Here is a 17,436-nt window from a genome sequence, read left to right as displayed (position 1 = left end):
TCAGGGAGTGTGATACCTCCAGCTTTGTTCTTTTTTCTCAGGATTCTGTCAGCTAGTTGGGGTCTTTTGCTGTTCCATATAAATTTTAGGATTCTTTATTCTATTTCTGTGAAAAATGTCATTGGAACTTTGATAGGGATTGCATTGAATCTGTAGATTGCTTTAGGAAGTATGGACATTTTAACTATGTGAATTCTTCCAACCTAAAAGCATGGAATATCTTTCCATTTCTCTGTGTCTTTGTCAATTTCTTTCAACAATGTTTTATAGTTTTTAGTACACAAGTCTTTCACCTCTTTAGTTAAATTTATTCCTAGGTATTTTATTTTTTTTTTTGGTTGTAATTGTAAATGGGATTGTATTCTTAATTTCTCTTTCTGCTACTTCATTGTTAGTGTATAGAAACACCACTGATTTATGTATGTTGATTTTGTATCCTGCAACTTTACTATATTCTTTTATTATTTCTAAAAGTTTTCTGGTGGATTCTTTAGGGTTTTCTATATACAAAATCATGTCATCTGCAAATAGTGACAGTTTCACTTCTTCCCTTCCAATTTGGATCCCTTTTATTTTTATTTTTTCTTTCTTTATTGCTCTGGCTATAATTTCCAATGCTATGCTAAATAAGAGTGGCAAAAGTGGGCATCCTTGTCTGGTTCCTGGTTTTAGAGGGATAGCTTTCAGTTTTTCTCCATTGAGCATGATATTGGCTGTGGGTTTGTCATACATAGCCTTTATTATGTTGAGGTACTTTCCTTCTATACCCATTTTATTCAAAGTTTTTATCATAAATGGATGCTATATCTCGTCAAATGCTTTCTTTGTAATGCCTAGATTTTAAAACTAGTTTCTTCCCAGATTTAACAGCATGAGACCCTTTAAGAATAGGGATTCTGTGTTTAGAACATACCCTCTTAGGAAATTTCAAATATACAACACAGTATTGTTGAATGTAGTCATCATGATGTATATGAGATCTCCAGAACTCAGTCATCCTGCAAAACTGAAACTTGGTACTCTTTGAGATCTTAAGTGTTCTCACCAAACACACACAAAAAAGTAACTATGTGAGGTGATAGATATGTTAATTAGCGTGAGCATGGTGATCAGTTCACAATGTATAATATACCAAAACATCAAGTTGTATATCTTAAATATACACAGTTCCTATTTGTCAATTATACCTCAATAAAGCCAGGGGAAAAAAGAATAGGAACCTTGTCTTGTTCATCTTTGTCTTCCCAGAACAGTGACTGTACATATTAATTGACCAACTCAATATTTGTTGAATTGAATTTAATAAGAATAACCCAGCTGCCTAATGCTAAGATTAGCTGCTTAAGGTGGATGGGAACAAGAATGTGTTATGAAGGCAGTCCCTGAAGAGGTGAATTACTGTACCTGTTAGTGACTGTGTATAGTTAGTCAGTATCCAAATTTAATCACACATTATTTCTTCTGTGTCTTTCCCATTGACACATTTTCTTTTTCTATTCGTTTTTTACCATCTTAGGGCAGAAGATTTGTATGTCATAACTGTAATGTTGCCAATGCTTCTTAACCAGCATCCAGTGGCCAGAATCTCTCCATCGAATCCTTTCTGCACACGGACATCATGTTTATCTCCGTAAATGACTGCATATGATTATCTTACTAGTGTTCCTAGGGATCTAGAAGGACTCACTATTGCCTCCCAGACATGGTCCCACCTCCTTAGCCTTGGCATTCAAAACTGCTCCCACTGGAGCTCAATCTGCTTCTCCAGGCTTCTCTCTCCTCACTACTCTGGCATAAGCCTATAGTCCAGCCAAGTAAAGACCTATTCTGTGTGGTCCCAAGGAATCAGGACCAAGTCATTCAACAGGCATTTAAGTCAATAAATGTTTATGGTGCACTTATCATTGGATTTTGTCTCAATATAAGGAAGAACATTATAATAGAGCAGCCCAGAGATGAAACGGGCTGCTACAATTACTTCAAAGAGATGTTCAGAAAGAAACTCAAGAATTAAACGGGGGATTGGTCCAGATTATCTATAAATTTTTTCCACTGCTAAACATTTAATATTCTATTTAAAGTTGCTCATATAGAACATGTGTTTTTCCCAGTTCGTGTTGCCTCCTCTACCTAGCAAGCCTTTCTTCCCTTCTACATCTATTCAATTCCTACCCATATTTCAAGGCTGAGATTAGGGGCCAATGCTTCAGGAAGCCTCCCTGCTCCAGAGAAATGAATGTAGCTCCCAAAGAACATTTATCTCATTCTGCCTCAAATTTTATTTATTTTGTAAATATCTAACTATGTCTAGCTACTACATTATAGGCTCCTTGAAGGTCTTATCATTTCCTTCAATCACCTCCTGCCTTGTTCATAAGAGGTAATCAATAAACACCTGTTGATAAGATGCTGAATAAATGAGCATTGTACATTTTTCTGTATATTTAATAGTTAATTAAATATAATACATACAAAAATCTATCTAACAGCAGACACTAAATGAGCACCATTGACTGTGTGGTGTAATTGTACCATTCTAAGCATCTCCACACTGGTCTTTGTCCTTTCTTACCTTGTAGGTGATCACTGACTTGGCAAGTTATCATCCACTTCCCAGGATTCTCAACTATCATTTCTGTTGTCAGAAAGGTGGCTGGGAACAGGTTGACAACATCAGTCCGATGCCCTCTGCTGATGAACGTGTTACCATAAAAATAGATGGAATGGATGTCTATCTCATTCCCCATCCCAAATAGGTGCCAGGAGACCGATTCACCAACGCACATTTCAGGCTCAGGGAAGTTTCCAAAGAGGTATCCATTCAGGGCTGAAAAACAGAAGCACCCTAGTGTTAGAGACTCCCTTGCAGAGGTGGTAGAACCAGAAATGTGGTAATACATTGTCAGCACAGCTGGCAAATCAGCGCAGATCATTGGTTGTAATGATTTTGTAGAGAAAAGCATGGCTCCTTTCATAAAATATAGTCCTAGAAAGGAATAAAAGGCATTAGTCTTTTCAAGAGAAAAGCACACAATAAAAGTGAAGATCAGCACACAGGAAAGCAGACTTGGAGCTGCTATGTGAACACAATAATGAGATCAGGAGTAAACAGAGCCTGCTCACACTTCCAGGATGGCTCAGCCACCTCCTATGGGGGTCCTTCATTTGCATATCTGCCTTCCCCACTGAACTCTGTTCCTTGCAACTAATAAAAGCATGCAGCTAGCAGGAAAGGAAAAAAACTGATTAGAAGGGACTTATGAGATGTGTTACTTTAAAGTTTTGTTACTTTAAAAGCAGGGAGAAAAAACAGTTTTTACTAGGTCTTGCTGGGGGAGAATCTTGTTGATTGAGCTTAAACCATAAGTTCGAGACCCTGTACCTTTAAATCCTCTAAATGGCAGTTGCGACTTCACCAAGTGCAGAAAAAACTTGATTTGGGGTTTTAAAAAGTCATAACGTCACTTCTTAAATTCAAACTCAGTTAAAAAGCAATTGTCACTAAGATAATAATGATTAGGCAGCACAATTAATTCAAATAACTTTAGAAATTTAAATAAATTTATCAATAAATCTTGTATTCATTGAGCATCTTCGATAGTCTAGATTGGTTTTTTTTAAGTTAATTTTTTTCTATTCTTGGTTAGGTCTTCTTTGCCAGTCTGAAGAAGGATTCATAGTTTGCAAACATCTGCTTCTGCATACAGACTGATTTTTATTTTAAAATGCAGTCTATAGTTGCTTATGTGTTTCATTTCATTTTGCTGGATATTTTTCACTCCAAAAGAGGAGAAGAGTTATGTGGGCAGCTGAGTCTTCAACCATCACAATTAGTAGTTTTCAGCAAGATTTGAGATCACCACTTCCATTATATCAAGAACAGGGATAAAAGGTATCTGGTCACAGCAATGATTTGAATTTAGGTCTTCATTTATTCCATCCTTCATTCTTCCCCTGTCTCCTACCCTCCCTCCCTTCTCTCCTCTACACATCCTTCCCTCCTAAAATATCTTCCAAGCACCCAATACACCCAAGGTTGCTGAAATGTCAGTAGAAGGAAAAGAGGGCATGTGAGACAATGGAAATAGTCAGTATACCGACAATCACGCCTCGAGGCACTTGGCAATCAAACACGACCAAATTAAAATTTATTTGCTATGGTGTAGGAGGAGGTCACTGAGAGGCCACGACCACCAGTTGACCCACAAACTGGACCAGGCGGTGGACTGTTTGTTTATACTGAAGATTTTCTTTATGTCCACTAAAACTCTCTAGGAAAGAGTGGAAGGAGACTATTTAATAATCCCCACATTCTAAAACTCTGCATTAAGCCACTGCTGTGTGAAACAGGATGGGTAAGTATTCTTTCTCAACTGACAGGATAACTATAGAAATTCACTACTTTCAACAAATACAGGGTCGGGTGCATAATAAATGTTGTTGACTTAAAGAATGTCTGGGAAACATAACAGATTCACCAGTGTGTATTTAAACCCCGTGTATAGCACAGTCTTAAAATTTAGCAGCCACTCAAAAAATGGTTGCTGGATAAAGCAAGAGGTTGCAAACCACAGAACTGTTATATGATGATGATTTCATTCTCTTTTCTCCTATCACTCTAAACCTCTCATCCTCTGGACTCTCCTCCTGATTCTTTCCCTATTATAACATTAATCCTTCCGCTTTCTGTAACACAGCTTTGTCCATATGTCATACATAACCAATTAAGGTTTAGCTTATCTATTGCCTTGTCTGTTCTCAGACTGTTTTAGGTTTTGACATATATTGGGTTTCATATCACTTTCCGATTATTCTCATCACTAAGTTATAAATCTTGGAAAACTAAGTTTGACATTTCTGTGTTTTTTGCATCCTTTGTAGTACCAGATACGGAAAAGGCAATCGGGATATATTTGACCACATGGGAGACACTCACCGTGCATTTTGTTACTCCTCCGGAAAACAGCATCTTTTTTGTCAACTGAATCAGGGTCAGTGCAGAAATGTCTGATATTTTCATCTAGGTACCAGCTTTGATTCTCATCCACCAGAGTAAACATTATAATGAACTCTCGGTCCACATCAGTCCTTGTCCCCGAATATTTATGCAGGATACCTATCAGGCACATTCAAAAGAGTAGAGAAAAAAGGTCAAGGTGGACTAAATCAAGATTAGCTTTGCTTCTTGCCAACAGTGCGAGACAAGTTTGAAGTTTGTCAAAGACCTATACGTACAAGAGTAACCCATAACGTAAAAGCAGTGGCTTTAATGGAAATAACAGAACCATAGAAGAGAAAAATCATAAAACAAATCTTCACAACGGCAGACTTAGAAACCTGGCTATCCCTAAAGGAAGTCAGTTTTATTGACAGAGCACAGATACACTAAATCAATTAATTGAGAATAAAATAGCAAAGTGATTATGTGGGTGAAATAATGAAACAAAAGCATCTCTGGTCATTTGACTACATTTTACACTATCCTATGTGTGGTGTGAACAGCTCTTACTATGGAATATTCCATTATAAAAATATATAAGTTTCATAACGCTATGATGGTTCTTGGGCAGAAGTCTGAATTATTGCACCTGCTATGGTATCAGATAGATATTCTATGTTAGAAGAATTTTCCTAATCTTAAAGAAAGTTTGGGAAAAAAGGCACATTCTGTGTGGAACAAGGGAGGTAGGCAAGACAAGACCTAAAGTTTAGCTACACTTCTCAACACACTTGGGAACAGGCTCCTTGGGGTGTTCGGGAAGGGGTGAGGAGCCTCCTTACCTTCTTTGCACACCAGCAGTGGGCCAATTAGCCCGGAGCAGATGTCCTTAGGGGCATCGATGTGCGAATGGTACACCCAGGTCAGGCAGTTGGCATCTGCGGGAGCAGGTGCATATTCTTCTCTCACTGGCCACACGTAGGTGTAGTTTTTGCCAGGAGGAACCATGTCATCATTCTTGTTCTTCCCAGATGTTCCATCTGGGTACAGAGCTCCTTCCAAGAAAAGAGAAAACACAGTTAAAACACAGAGATCACATGCTGTAGTGGAGAGACAGAGCTTTGGAATCAAACACACATGCAATAAAATTTGTTTACAAGGGGACTTGAGGCAAGTTACTTAAATTCTCAGTGCCTCAGTTTTCTACCAGTAAAGCTGGAATGTTGAGATCTACCCCACAGGGATGTGAGAACTAGATGAGGCAATGTATGTGAAGTGCCCTGCATAGAACCAGATGTTTAATAAGTGTCCATAAGGACCCCTTCTGATGGGCTTCCTGTACCAGTCAGGAAGATTTCAATTCACTTCACTTCACATCAACTCAAGAAGGAAAGGAGAAGCAGCAGAAGAAATAATGAACTTTGGGCACTTATTACAGATTCAGCATCTGTGTGAGGTCTCATGAGAAATAGGAAGGAATAGTAGACATTCTTCCTGCCTTCAGGGATCTTACAGTTCTGTTCGGCAAACCAGAATATGTATTATGAACACATGGCACAACTGGAGAATAAAACAGGGTGAAGTGTTGAATGTAATTTTGGGTCTATTCAAGGTGGGAGTCTACTACAGAGAGGCTAGAGGCAAATGGGCAAAGCATTCCCTTTTTATGTCTCATAAACTAAGATTGCACAAGACTTTTCAGTTAAGGAAAGCCCACTGCTAAAAATAGTTCAAACACCACCTGGGCAGAAGGCAGGAGACCAATCTGTGCAAGTTATAACTATCAGAAGCTTCAAAACAGAGGTGGGATTTGGGAAACTTGAAGGACAGGGAGGAGTTGGATGGTACTGAGAAGAAGCTGGAGGGTGAGGGGTAGAGAGAGGGATGGATGTGGACACACTCCAAGTTCATTCTCCATGCTTTCATTTGTTTACTAATTCATTCAACCAACCTGTATTGGGTATCGACCACATGCCAGCAAATGTGCTAGGCATTAGGAATACAAATCCAAATAAGACAGCAAGAGCCAGTATAGCCAAGGCAAGCCAAAGAAAGATATAACTTAAAAATCTAACATTATCTTTTTAACAAATTCTACCTTGAAAACATAGTTTGATTTTTGGAAAAGGATGCCAGGAAAAAACAACAGCTAAGCCAGCTAAGCCCCTATATTGTGCCAAGCATAGTGGGTACTTTGTGTATATTATCTCACTCTTCAAAGCAACCCCATATGGTAGGTATTAATATTCGCTTTTAGATTAAATCAAGGTAACACTAGATTTCAATCTAATTGTATCTGACTTCTCACTACACTATGATACCTTCCCACAAATTATTGGGAATACAGTATATGGACTATTTTTACATATTTATTCATTTTATTTTTATATAGCTTCTTCTTATGTATATGTTTATATAAAACATTCTTTTACATACTAACTTTTAATAACTTTTATTCTGACAAGAAGATGAATCATTTTGCAGATTAAACCCATGTGCTGTATAATCTTCAAAGATAAAGTCAGAGAGCAAAACCTATACAAAGAAAGCAGATTAATTTAATTAATTACGTCCTTTCAGTATTAAGTGTAGCTCTGAATTTCCTGAGCTACACCTGAATTATACCTAGGTCATACTGGTATATATAGGTTTAATATATATTAGGTTGTTATAATTAGGTTATGTTGTTTCTTTGTCTAATAAAAGGAAACTTATCAGTTCCTTAAGAGAGAGGAACTTTTTGCTGGTACTAAATTTTAAGAAAATATTTTCAAGAAAGTCATTATATACAAATTATTGAGTAATACAATGAATTATGTTTTTGATGTTTTCAAGAATGATTTCCAAAAGATGCAAAAATATTCTTTTTAAAGATAATTTCTATCGTTGTCTCTTAATGAAAGGTGAGAATATAACACTGAAAAGTATTTGACAAAACCATTTTTACTCAAAGTTAAACTAATGTAGTTTACTACCTTCTAACTTGATAACTGATCTAACCTGATAGGGGAATAGGAAAAACCCGTAGTGCTACCCACCATTCATTAAATCCAAATGACATTTTAAAAATTTCTGTGTTACCTAACCTCTTGGTGGCATTTGATATTATTGTCATTTTCCTCCCTCTTAAACAAATCTCCTCCCTTGGCTCCTCTGACATCACACCGTCCTCTCTGGCAACTCTTTTTCAGTCTAGTTTTCCAGTTCATTCTCCTTTATCTGCCATTCAATGTCAGAATCCTCAAGGTATAATGCTGGCTCCCTTCCTTCCATGCCCAGAGCGCTCTTCCTGGTTGATAGTACCCATCCCTGCAGTGCCCCAGTCAGTTACATGCCAGTGACTCCCACTTTTATCTCCAGCCTGGACCTGGCCTCTGAACTCTGCACTGATATCTTACTGTCTACTGGACATCTCCACTTGTAAATCTCAAAGACATCTCAAAAGCAATCTTTCCCAAAGAACATTAGCTCTCCTCTCCCAAACCTGGTCCTCAGCCACTGCCTCCTCTCTCAATGAAAGGCATCACCAGTATTCAATGCCACAAGCCAGAAGCTAAGGAAGCAATATCATCTTCTTCCTCTTCCTCCCTCCCCATTTCCAAAGCACCACAGGTCCTGTCCTTGCTTCTTCTCAAATTTATCCATTTATGTCCATCTCTACCATCATGACTCTAGTCCAAACAACATCATCCCTCACCTGGACTTCTGCAGTAACCTCCTAGCTGGCTTCACTGCATCTCTTGCCTCTTGAATCCATTTTCCAAGTCAAAACAAGAATGATATTTTCAAATGTCAAATCTGATTATATTGCTCCCTACTTAAAATGATTCCATGGTTCCCCATCACTCTTGGGATGAAAGTCAAATGTGTTGAACATGGATTGCAAGGCCCAGCATGGTCTGGCTCAAGCAATCTTGAACTGCCTGGACCAGGTCGGTTTTCTAAAACGCATGCACACAGACAGAAGGGCAATAGAGCCAGTGGTTAAGTTCACAGCCACTGAAGTGAGACTGCCTGGAATCAAATCCTATCTCCATCACATGTTAGCTATGTGACTTGGGCAATTTTCTTCACTTCCTGAGTGTTAGCTTCTGATGTATAAGATGATGATAATTATAATCCCTTCCCCATAGAGTTGTTGAGGCTTATATGACATAATATCTATACAACATGTATCATGGTGCCTGGTATATAGTAAGCATTCAATAAATGTTAGTTATTTTTTATTCGTAGCCCTCGCGTAAGTTTTTAATTGTATATGTGTGTGTGTAATTGCTTGATTAATGTCTGTCTCTCATGTTAGACTGTAAGTTCTATGAAAACCAGGTTTATTTTTGCTTGTAATTGTATATGCAAGATCTACCCCAGTCTTGGTATGGTGGGAACTCAATACATATCTATTAAATAAAATAATAGGGGTTGGCCCAGTGGCACAAGCGGTTAAGTGCGCGTGCTCCACTGCAGTGGCCCAGGGTTTGCTGGTTCGGATCCCGGGCGCGCACTGATGCACCACTTGTCAAGCCATGCTGTGGTGGCATCCCATATAAAGCAGAGGAAGATGGGCACGGATGTTAGCCCAGGGTCAGTCTTCCTCAGCAAAAAGAGGAGGATTGGCAGATGTTAGCTCAGGGCTGATCTTCCTCCAATAAATAAATAAATAAATAAATAAATAAATAAATAAAATAATAAATGAGTGGCATTACCATACATCATCTTTATCTAATGCCCTATAAATAAAATGCATGGCTTGGAAGCTTCTGGATTTCTATATAAAGAGGCTGAGGGTCAGGAGTTGTGGGAGAGTTGATGGGTAGTGGACTTGTCTTGAAGCTTCAGCTGAGATCACTCATTTTGCTTTGATTATATGACACAAATAAATACAAATAGCAATTTTTTCCAGAGATTCTTGTATTCACAATTTACTTAATCTGGTTTCTTTTTGCTTATTATTGTTGGAAGTTGTTGACAGCTATTATTGAAAGGAAGGGCTAGAGTCCCCAAACAAATCTTTGGTGCCCCACTCAAGATGAGAAATATCATTTGGGCTCCAAAATAAACTCTGACTGTAAAGTAGAAAGTGATTTGGGGGTGGGTGCTCTGGAAATAGAATAAAGGCATCCAGCAATGCTTATGTTGAAAAACTGCTGAACATCAGTTATTCACATACTCCTGGCTGACCTTGATGCTGTATGCATGCAAAGAAGAGGGGCAAAGGGCCCAGCAAAAAATAAACACCGAGGCAGACAAAAAAACGCCTAAACCTTGAACGTATTTCCTATCCACCCACAAATGCAATGGCAGAGAACAGAAGACTTACTGATGCTTAAGCATAACCTCTGTTGAATCATTTGCTGACCTCTAAGCTAAGCAAATATAGAGATGACCCTTAGCAGCCAGGCTTAAAAATAAAAACAAGAAAAAACAAAGAGCAGAAACTTTACTGGCCATGCCTATAGGGAAGACAGATTTCACAGATGTAGCCCAGGAAAGTTACTGAACAAAAAGCAAATGAACAAACAAAACCAAACTTGGATGAGAGAGGAATCCAAATCCAGAATTACTACAATATGTTCTCAATAATGTCCAGTTTTCAACAACAACACCAGAAAAGTGAGACATGCAAAGAAACAGGAACGTGTGATCCATACTCAGGAAAAAAAGCAGTTGATAGAAACTATCTCTAAGTGTCTCTAGATGTAGAATTTATCAGAAAAAGACTTCAAAGCAGCTAGTATAAATATGTTCAAACAACTAAAAGAAACTATGTTTAAATAATTAAAGGAAAGTAGAACAAAATGATTCAACAAAAAGAGAATCTCAATAAGGAAATAGAAATTATAAAAAAAGAACCAAGTTGGAAGTTTGGGCATTGAAAAATACAATAAATGAAATAAAACATTCACTAGAGGGGCTTGACAACAGATTCAAGATGGCAAAAGAAATAATTAGTGAACTTAAAGGTAGAGCAATAGAATTATCCTATCTGAAAAAGGGAGAAAAATATTGAAGAAAATAAATAGAACCTCCGAGACCTGTGGGACAACATCAAGTGTATTAATATACGTATAGTAGTAGTCTGCCGGAGGAGAGGAGAAAGAAAAAGGGGAAGAAAAAAATTTGAAGAAATGATGGCTGAAAAGTTTCCAAATTTGGTGAAATATGTTAATCCACACATCAAAGAAGCATAATGAACCACAAATAGGATAAATACAAAGAATCCACATATAAACACGTTATTGTCAAACTGTTGAAAGAAACAGGCAAAGAGGTAATATTGAAAACAGAAACAGAAAAATGACTCATCAGATACAGGGATGCATCAACATGATTAATCGTTGACTTCTCGTGTGAATGTTGGAGATGAGAAGACAGTGGGATGACATACTCAAAGTGCTGAGGAAAAAATGCCAACCAAGAATACTATATCCAGCAAAACTACCCCTCAAAAAAAGAAGGTAAAATAAAGATGTTCTAGATAAACAATGAGTGAATTTGTTGTTAGCAGATCTGTCTTACAGGGAATACTAAAAGGAGTCCTTCAGACTAAAAGGAAATGACACCAGAGAGTAACTTGAACCCATAGGAAGAAATGAAAAGCACCAGAAATGGGAAATCTGTGAGTTAACATAAAAGACTCTATTAATAAATTTTTCCTTTCTTCTCTTAATTTTTTTAAAAGTCATAAGATAATATAAAGTAATAAGTATAATATCATATTGTTGGGTTCATTTAGAGAGAGATGTAATATATATGACAACAATAGATCGAAAGAGGGGAAAGAGGATGGAACTCTATTGGAGCAAAGCTTCTATATTTTACCAGAATTAAGTTGGTAAAAATGTGAAGTATATTGTGACAAGTTAAAATGCATATTACAATCCCTAGGCCAACTAATAAGAAAATAACTAAAAATGTATATAGTTTAAAAAATCAACAGAAGAATATAAATAGTACACTGAAAAATATTTGTTTAACAGCAAAGAAGGCAGTAAAGGAGGACCAGAGGAACAAGAAAGACAGACGGCATACAGAAAATAATTAGCAAAATGACAAATGTAAATCAAACCAATTGATAAGTACATTAAATGTTAATGCCGTAAATGCCCCAATCAATATGCAGAGATTGTCAAACTGAACGAAAAAAACTGACATCCAACCATATGCAGTCTATACCTTAGATTCAAAGACACAATAGGTTGAAAGCAAAAGAATGCCAATAGTAACAATATGAAAGCTAAAGTAGCTCTCAATAACAGACAACATAGATTTTAAGACAAGAAATACTATTAGAGACAAAGATAAATATTTTATGATGATAAAAGAGTCAATGTATCAGGAAGATATAACAATTATAAGTGTATTTATATCTAACAAAAGAGTCTCAAAACACATAAGGCAAAAACTGACATAATTGAAAGGACAAATACACAACTCAACAATAATTATTGGAGATTTCAATACTCTTAATAACTGATAGAATAACTAGACAGAACGTCGGCAAGATTATAGAAGACTTCAACAACACTATCAACCAACTTGGCCTAACTGACATCTCTAGAACATTCCACTCAATGACTGCAGAATATGCCTTCTTTACAAGAGCATGTGGAACATTCTTCAGGATAGACAATAGGCTACACATAAAATAAATCTCAATACATTTAAAAGGACTGATAGAATGCAAAGTACATTCTCTGGTCACAATGGAATTAAATTTGATATCATCAACAGAAAGAAATCTTGCAAATCCTACAAATCTTTGGGAATAAAATAATACACCTCTAGATAACCCATAAGTCAAAGAAGAAATCACAAGATAAATTGTAAAATATTTTGAATTGAATGAAAAATAGAGACAAAACATACCCAAAATTTATGGTATACAGCTAAAGCAGTACTTAAAAGGAAATTTGAGGTTTAAACATTTACGTCAAAAGAGAAGTCTCAAATCAATAACATAAGCTTCCACTTTAAGAAACTAGAAAACAAAGAGGAAACTATATCTAAAGCAAGAAGAAAAAAGGAAATAGTAAAGATTGGAGTGGAAATCAATGAAGGAGAAAACAGAAAAACAATATAAAAATAGATGAAACCAGAATTTGGTTCTTTGAAAAAGATCAACTAAATTGAGAAAACTTTATCTAGACTGATTGAGAGAGAGAGTGCACAAATGACCAAAACCGTGAATAAAAGATGGGACATCACTCTGACCATACAGATATTAAAAGGATCGTAAGAGAATATTATAAGCAATTTTATGCCAAAATATTAGACAACTTAGATGAAATGGACAAATTCCCAGAAAGACACAAATTACCAAAACTGACTCAAGAATAAATTTAAAAAGTTGGAATAGACCTATAATATGTAAAGAAATAGAATTAGCAGTTAAAAATCTTCCCTCAAAGAAAAACCCAGGCTCAGATGGTTTCACTTATAAATTCTATCAAATACTGGAAGAATAAGTGTTGCCAATCCTTTACAAAATCTTTCAGAAAATAGAGGGAACAGTTCTGAATTCATCCTATGAGACAAAAATTACTTTGATACAGATAAAGACATCACAAGAAAAAAGACAGATAAAGACATCACAAGAAAAGAAAACTACAGACTGATATTCCTCATGAATGTAGACACAAAAATTCTTAACAAAATATTAGCAAACTGACTCCAGCAACATAAAGAGAGTTATACACCTTGACCAAATGGAATTTATGCTATGATTGCAAGATTGGTTTAACATTCAAAAATAAATTAATGTAATATAACATATTAATAGAATAAAGGAAAAAAAACCACACCATCATCTCAATAGGTGCAGAAAAGCAATTAAGAAAATCCAGTACTTATAAATTAGAAACTCTCAACAAACTAGGAATAGGTGGGAACTTACTCATAAAGGATATCTAAGAAAATACCCACAGCTAACATCATCTTTAATGGGAGGGAGACCGAATGCTTTCTTCTTAAGATTGGGAACAGGCAAGAATATCTACTCTCACCACTATTAATAAATTTATCCTGGAGGTTCTAGCCAGTGTAATAAGGCAAAAGAAAAAAATGAACAGTATACCGATTCGTAAGGAAGAAGTAAAACTGTCTTTATTCACAGTGATATGATTCTGTATGTAGAAAACTCCAAGGAACTCTCTAAACATCTAGTAATAAACAAGTTTAACCAGATAGTAGGACACAAAGTAAATATACAAAAATCAATTATATTTCTATGCACTGGCAATAAACAAGAAAAAAATACAATTAAGAAAATAAAAAGAAAAAAATATATAATTAAGAAAACTATTCCGTTTATAGCAGTATCAGGAAGAATAAAATACTTCAGAATATATTTAACAAAAGAAATGCAAATCTTGTACACTAAAAACCAAAACATTGTTGAGAGAAATCAAAGATTTAAATTCCATGTTCATGAATTAGAAGACTCAATATTGTTAAGATGACAATTTATCTTTAAAATGCAAATGGCAATTTTCCCCCAACTCATCAATAAACTCTATGGCAATCCTCATCAAAATCCCAGCTGGCTTTTTTTTTTGGTAAAAATTAACAAGCTGATCTAAAATTTATATGGAAACACAAATGACCCAGAATAGCTAAAAAGTCTTGAGAAGAACATAGTTGGAGGATTTATACTATCCAATTTCAAAACTTACCATAAATCCATAATAATCAAGACAGTATGGCTTTGGTGCAAGGATAAGCACATAGATCAATGGAACGGAATTGCGAGCCCTGAAATAAACCCTACATCTATAGTCATTGATTTTCAACGACAGCCTATGATTCATTCATCTTTTATTCCCAGGACCCAGAGTCAGTCTCTGGCATCTAGTGGGTGTTCAATGGAAGGTTTATGAATGAAGAAGTGATATATATATTGACAGAAGAAGTGAATTGAGGGCTCAAAAGCACACAAAGTAAGGACCTGGCCTTTGCTCCGAACTTTACCAAGAGCTCCTCTGGCAGATCTAGGAAGATTAAGAATCAAGGCCTTGTGGTGGCTTGCTGATATTTGTGCACAGGAAGGGGAGGTGCTGCTTAACTGCCTGCACAGGCGCAGGAGCAGTGTGGAGCAGTAGGGAGAGCCCTAGAATGGGAGAGAGGAGGCCTGTGTCTAGCACAGCTCAGCTCCCAGCCAGCTGTAAGGATTTGGTGTGGGCACTTTTCCTCTCTGGGCCGTGATTTCTTACTTATAAAATGATGATGTGGGGCTAGATCTGGGAGGCATTTGAAAAGCGTTTATAGAGCACTTGCCACATGCCAAGCTCTGTGCCAGGCACTGGGGAATAGCACCTAGCAGAACCCAGCATGGTCTCTGCTCCCGGGAGACCTACACTCTAACATAGAGATACACACAAATGAGGATGCAAAGAGAAAAGGTCATTTTACTGTACAAGTTTTGAGGGTTTTTTTAACTGAATTTTTAAAAAAATTATTTTATTGAGGTCATATTGGCTTATAATGGGTAAATTTCAGGTGTACATTATTATATATTAGTTTCTGTATAGACTGCATTGTGTTCACCACCAATAGTCTAGTTTTCACCTGTCACCATAAATATGTGCCTCTTAAACACTTTTGCCCTACCCCCACCCCCTTCCCCTCTGGTAACCACTGATCTGTTCTTATCTGTGTTTATCTGACACGTACCAGTGAAATAATATGGTGTTTGTCTTTCTCTGTCTGACTTATGTCGCTTAGCATAATACCCTCAAGGTCCACCCACGTTGTTGTAAACAGCAGGATTTTGTCTTCTTTTATGGCTCAGTAGTATTTCACACCTTCTTTACCTTTTCATCTGTTGATGGACTCTTGGGTTGCTTCCAAGTCTTGGCTATTGTGAATAATGCTACAATGAACATACAGGTGCATAAATCTCTTTGAATTGTTGATTCCGTGTTCTTTGGATAGATACCCAATAGTGGGATAGCTAGATCATATGGTATTTCTATTTTTAATTTTTTGAGGAATCTCCGTACTGTTTTCCATAGTGGCTGCACCAGTTTGCATTCCCACTGCAAGCAGAATATGAGGGTTCCCTTTTCTCCACATCCTTTCCAACATTTGTTATTTCTTGTCTTCTTAATTATAGCCATTCTGACGGGTGTAAGGTGATAGCTCATTGTAGTTTTCATTTACATTTCCCTAATAATGAGTGATGTTGAAAATCTTTTCAGGTGCCTGTTGGCCACCTGTATATCTTCTTTGGAAAAATATCTGTTCATATCCTCTGTCTATTTTTTGATCAGGTTGTTTGTTTTTTTATTGTTGAGTTGCATGAGTTCTTTATACGTTTTGGAAATTAACCCCATGGCAGATACATGATTTGCAAATATGTTCTCCCAGTTGGTGGGTTGTCTTTTCATTTTGTTCATGGTTTCCATTGCCTTGCAGAGGCTTTGTAGTCTGATGTAGTCCCATTTGTTTTTTTTTTCTTTTTTCTTTTGTTTCCCTTGCCTGAGTAGACTTGGTATTTGAAAAGAAACTGCTAAGACCGATGTCAAAGAGTGTACTGCCTATATTTTCTTCTAGGAGTTTTGTGGTTTTGGGTCTTGCGTGCAAGTCTTTAATCTACTTTCAGTTAATTTTTGTGTATGGCGTAAGACAATGGTCTACTTTCATTCTTTTGCACATGGCTGTCCAGTTTTTCCAACATCTTTTATTGAGGAGACTTTTCTTTCTCCATTTTATGTTCTTGGCTCCTTTGTCGAAGATTAGCTGTCCATAGATGTGTAGTTTTATTTCTTGGATTTCAATTCTGTTCCACTGATCTATGAGTCTGTTTTTGTGCCAGTACCATGCTGTTTTGATTACTATACCTTTGTAGTGTATTTTGAAGTTAGGGATTGTGATACTTCCAGCTTTGTTCTTTTTTCTCAGGATTTCTTTGGTATTCAGGTCTTTTGCTGTTCCATATAAATTTTAGGATTCTTTGTTCTACTTCTGTGAAGAATGTCGTTGGAATTCTGATTGGGATTACATTGAATCTGTAGATTGCTTTAGGTAATATGGACATTTTAACTTCATTTATTATTCTAATCCATGAGCATGGAATATCTTTCCATTTCTTTATGTTTTATTCAATTTCTTTCAATAATGTCTTATAGTTTTCAGTGTATAGGTCTTTCACTTCCTTGATTAAATTTATTCCTAGGTATTTTATTCTTTTTTTTGCAATTGTAAATGGGATTGTATTCTTGACTTCTCTTTCTGCTAGTTGGTTATTAGTGTATACAAATGCAACTGATTTTTGTACATTGATTTTGTACCCTGCAACTTTGCTGTAGTTGTTGATTATTTCTAATAGTTTTTCTGCTGGATTGTTTAGGGTTTTCTACATATAGAATCATGTCATCTGCAAACAGTGAGAGTTTTGCTTCTTCCTTTCCAATTTGAATACCTTTTATTTCTTTATCTGGCCCAGTTGCTCTGGCTAAAACCTCCAGTACTATGTTGAATAAGAGTGGTAAGAGTGGACA

General features: G+C 36.4%; 1 protein-coding gene across 1 annotated transcript in view; it reads right to left on the bottom strand.

Annotated features, from left to right (window-relative positions):
• HEPHL1 (hephaestin like 1) overlaps window positions 1-17,436 on the bottom strand; it is an 89,613-nt gene that overhangs the window by 48,490 nt on the left and 23,687 nt on the right. The window contains exons 3-5 of the mRNA XM_004427440.3: window positions 5,782-5,994; window positions 4,937-5,116; window positions 2,573-2,827 (exon numbers count right to left, since the gene is read on the bottom strand). Of these exons, the coding sequence (XP_004427497.1) occupies window positions 2,573-2,827; window positions 4,937-5,116; window positions 5,782-5,994 (648 nt within the window). The remainder of the gene's footprint in view (window positions 1-2,572; window positions 2,828-4,936; window positions 5,117-5,781; window positions 5,995-17,436) is intronic.

Source organism: Ceratotherium simum, chromosome 7 (genome assembly GCF_057802395.1).
Source record: "Ceratotherium simum simum isolate JZ-2026a chromosome 7, ASM5780239v1, whole genome shotgun sequence".
NCBI classification, from domain to species: Eukaryota; Metazoa; Chordata; class Mammalia; order Perissodactyla; family Rhinocerotidae; genus Ceratotherium; species Ceratotherium simum.
Note: the sequence above shows the minus strand (reverse complement) of the source record. Positions and strands in the feature narration are given on the sequence as shown.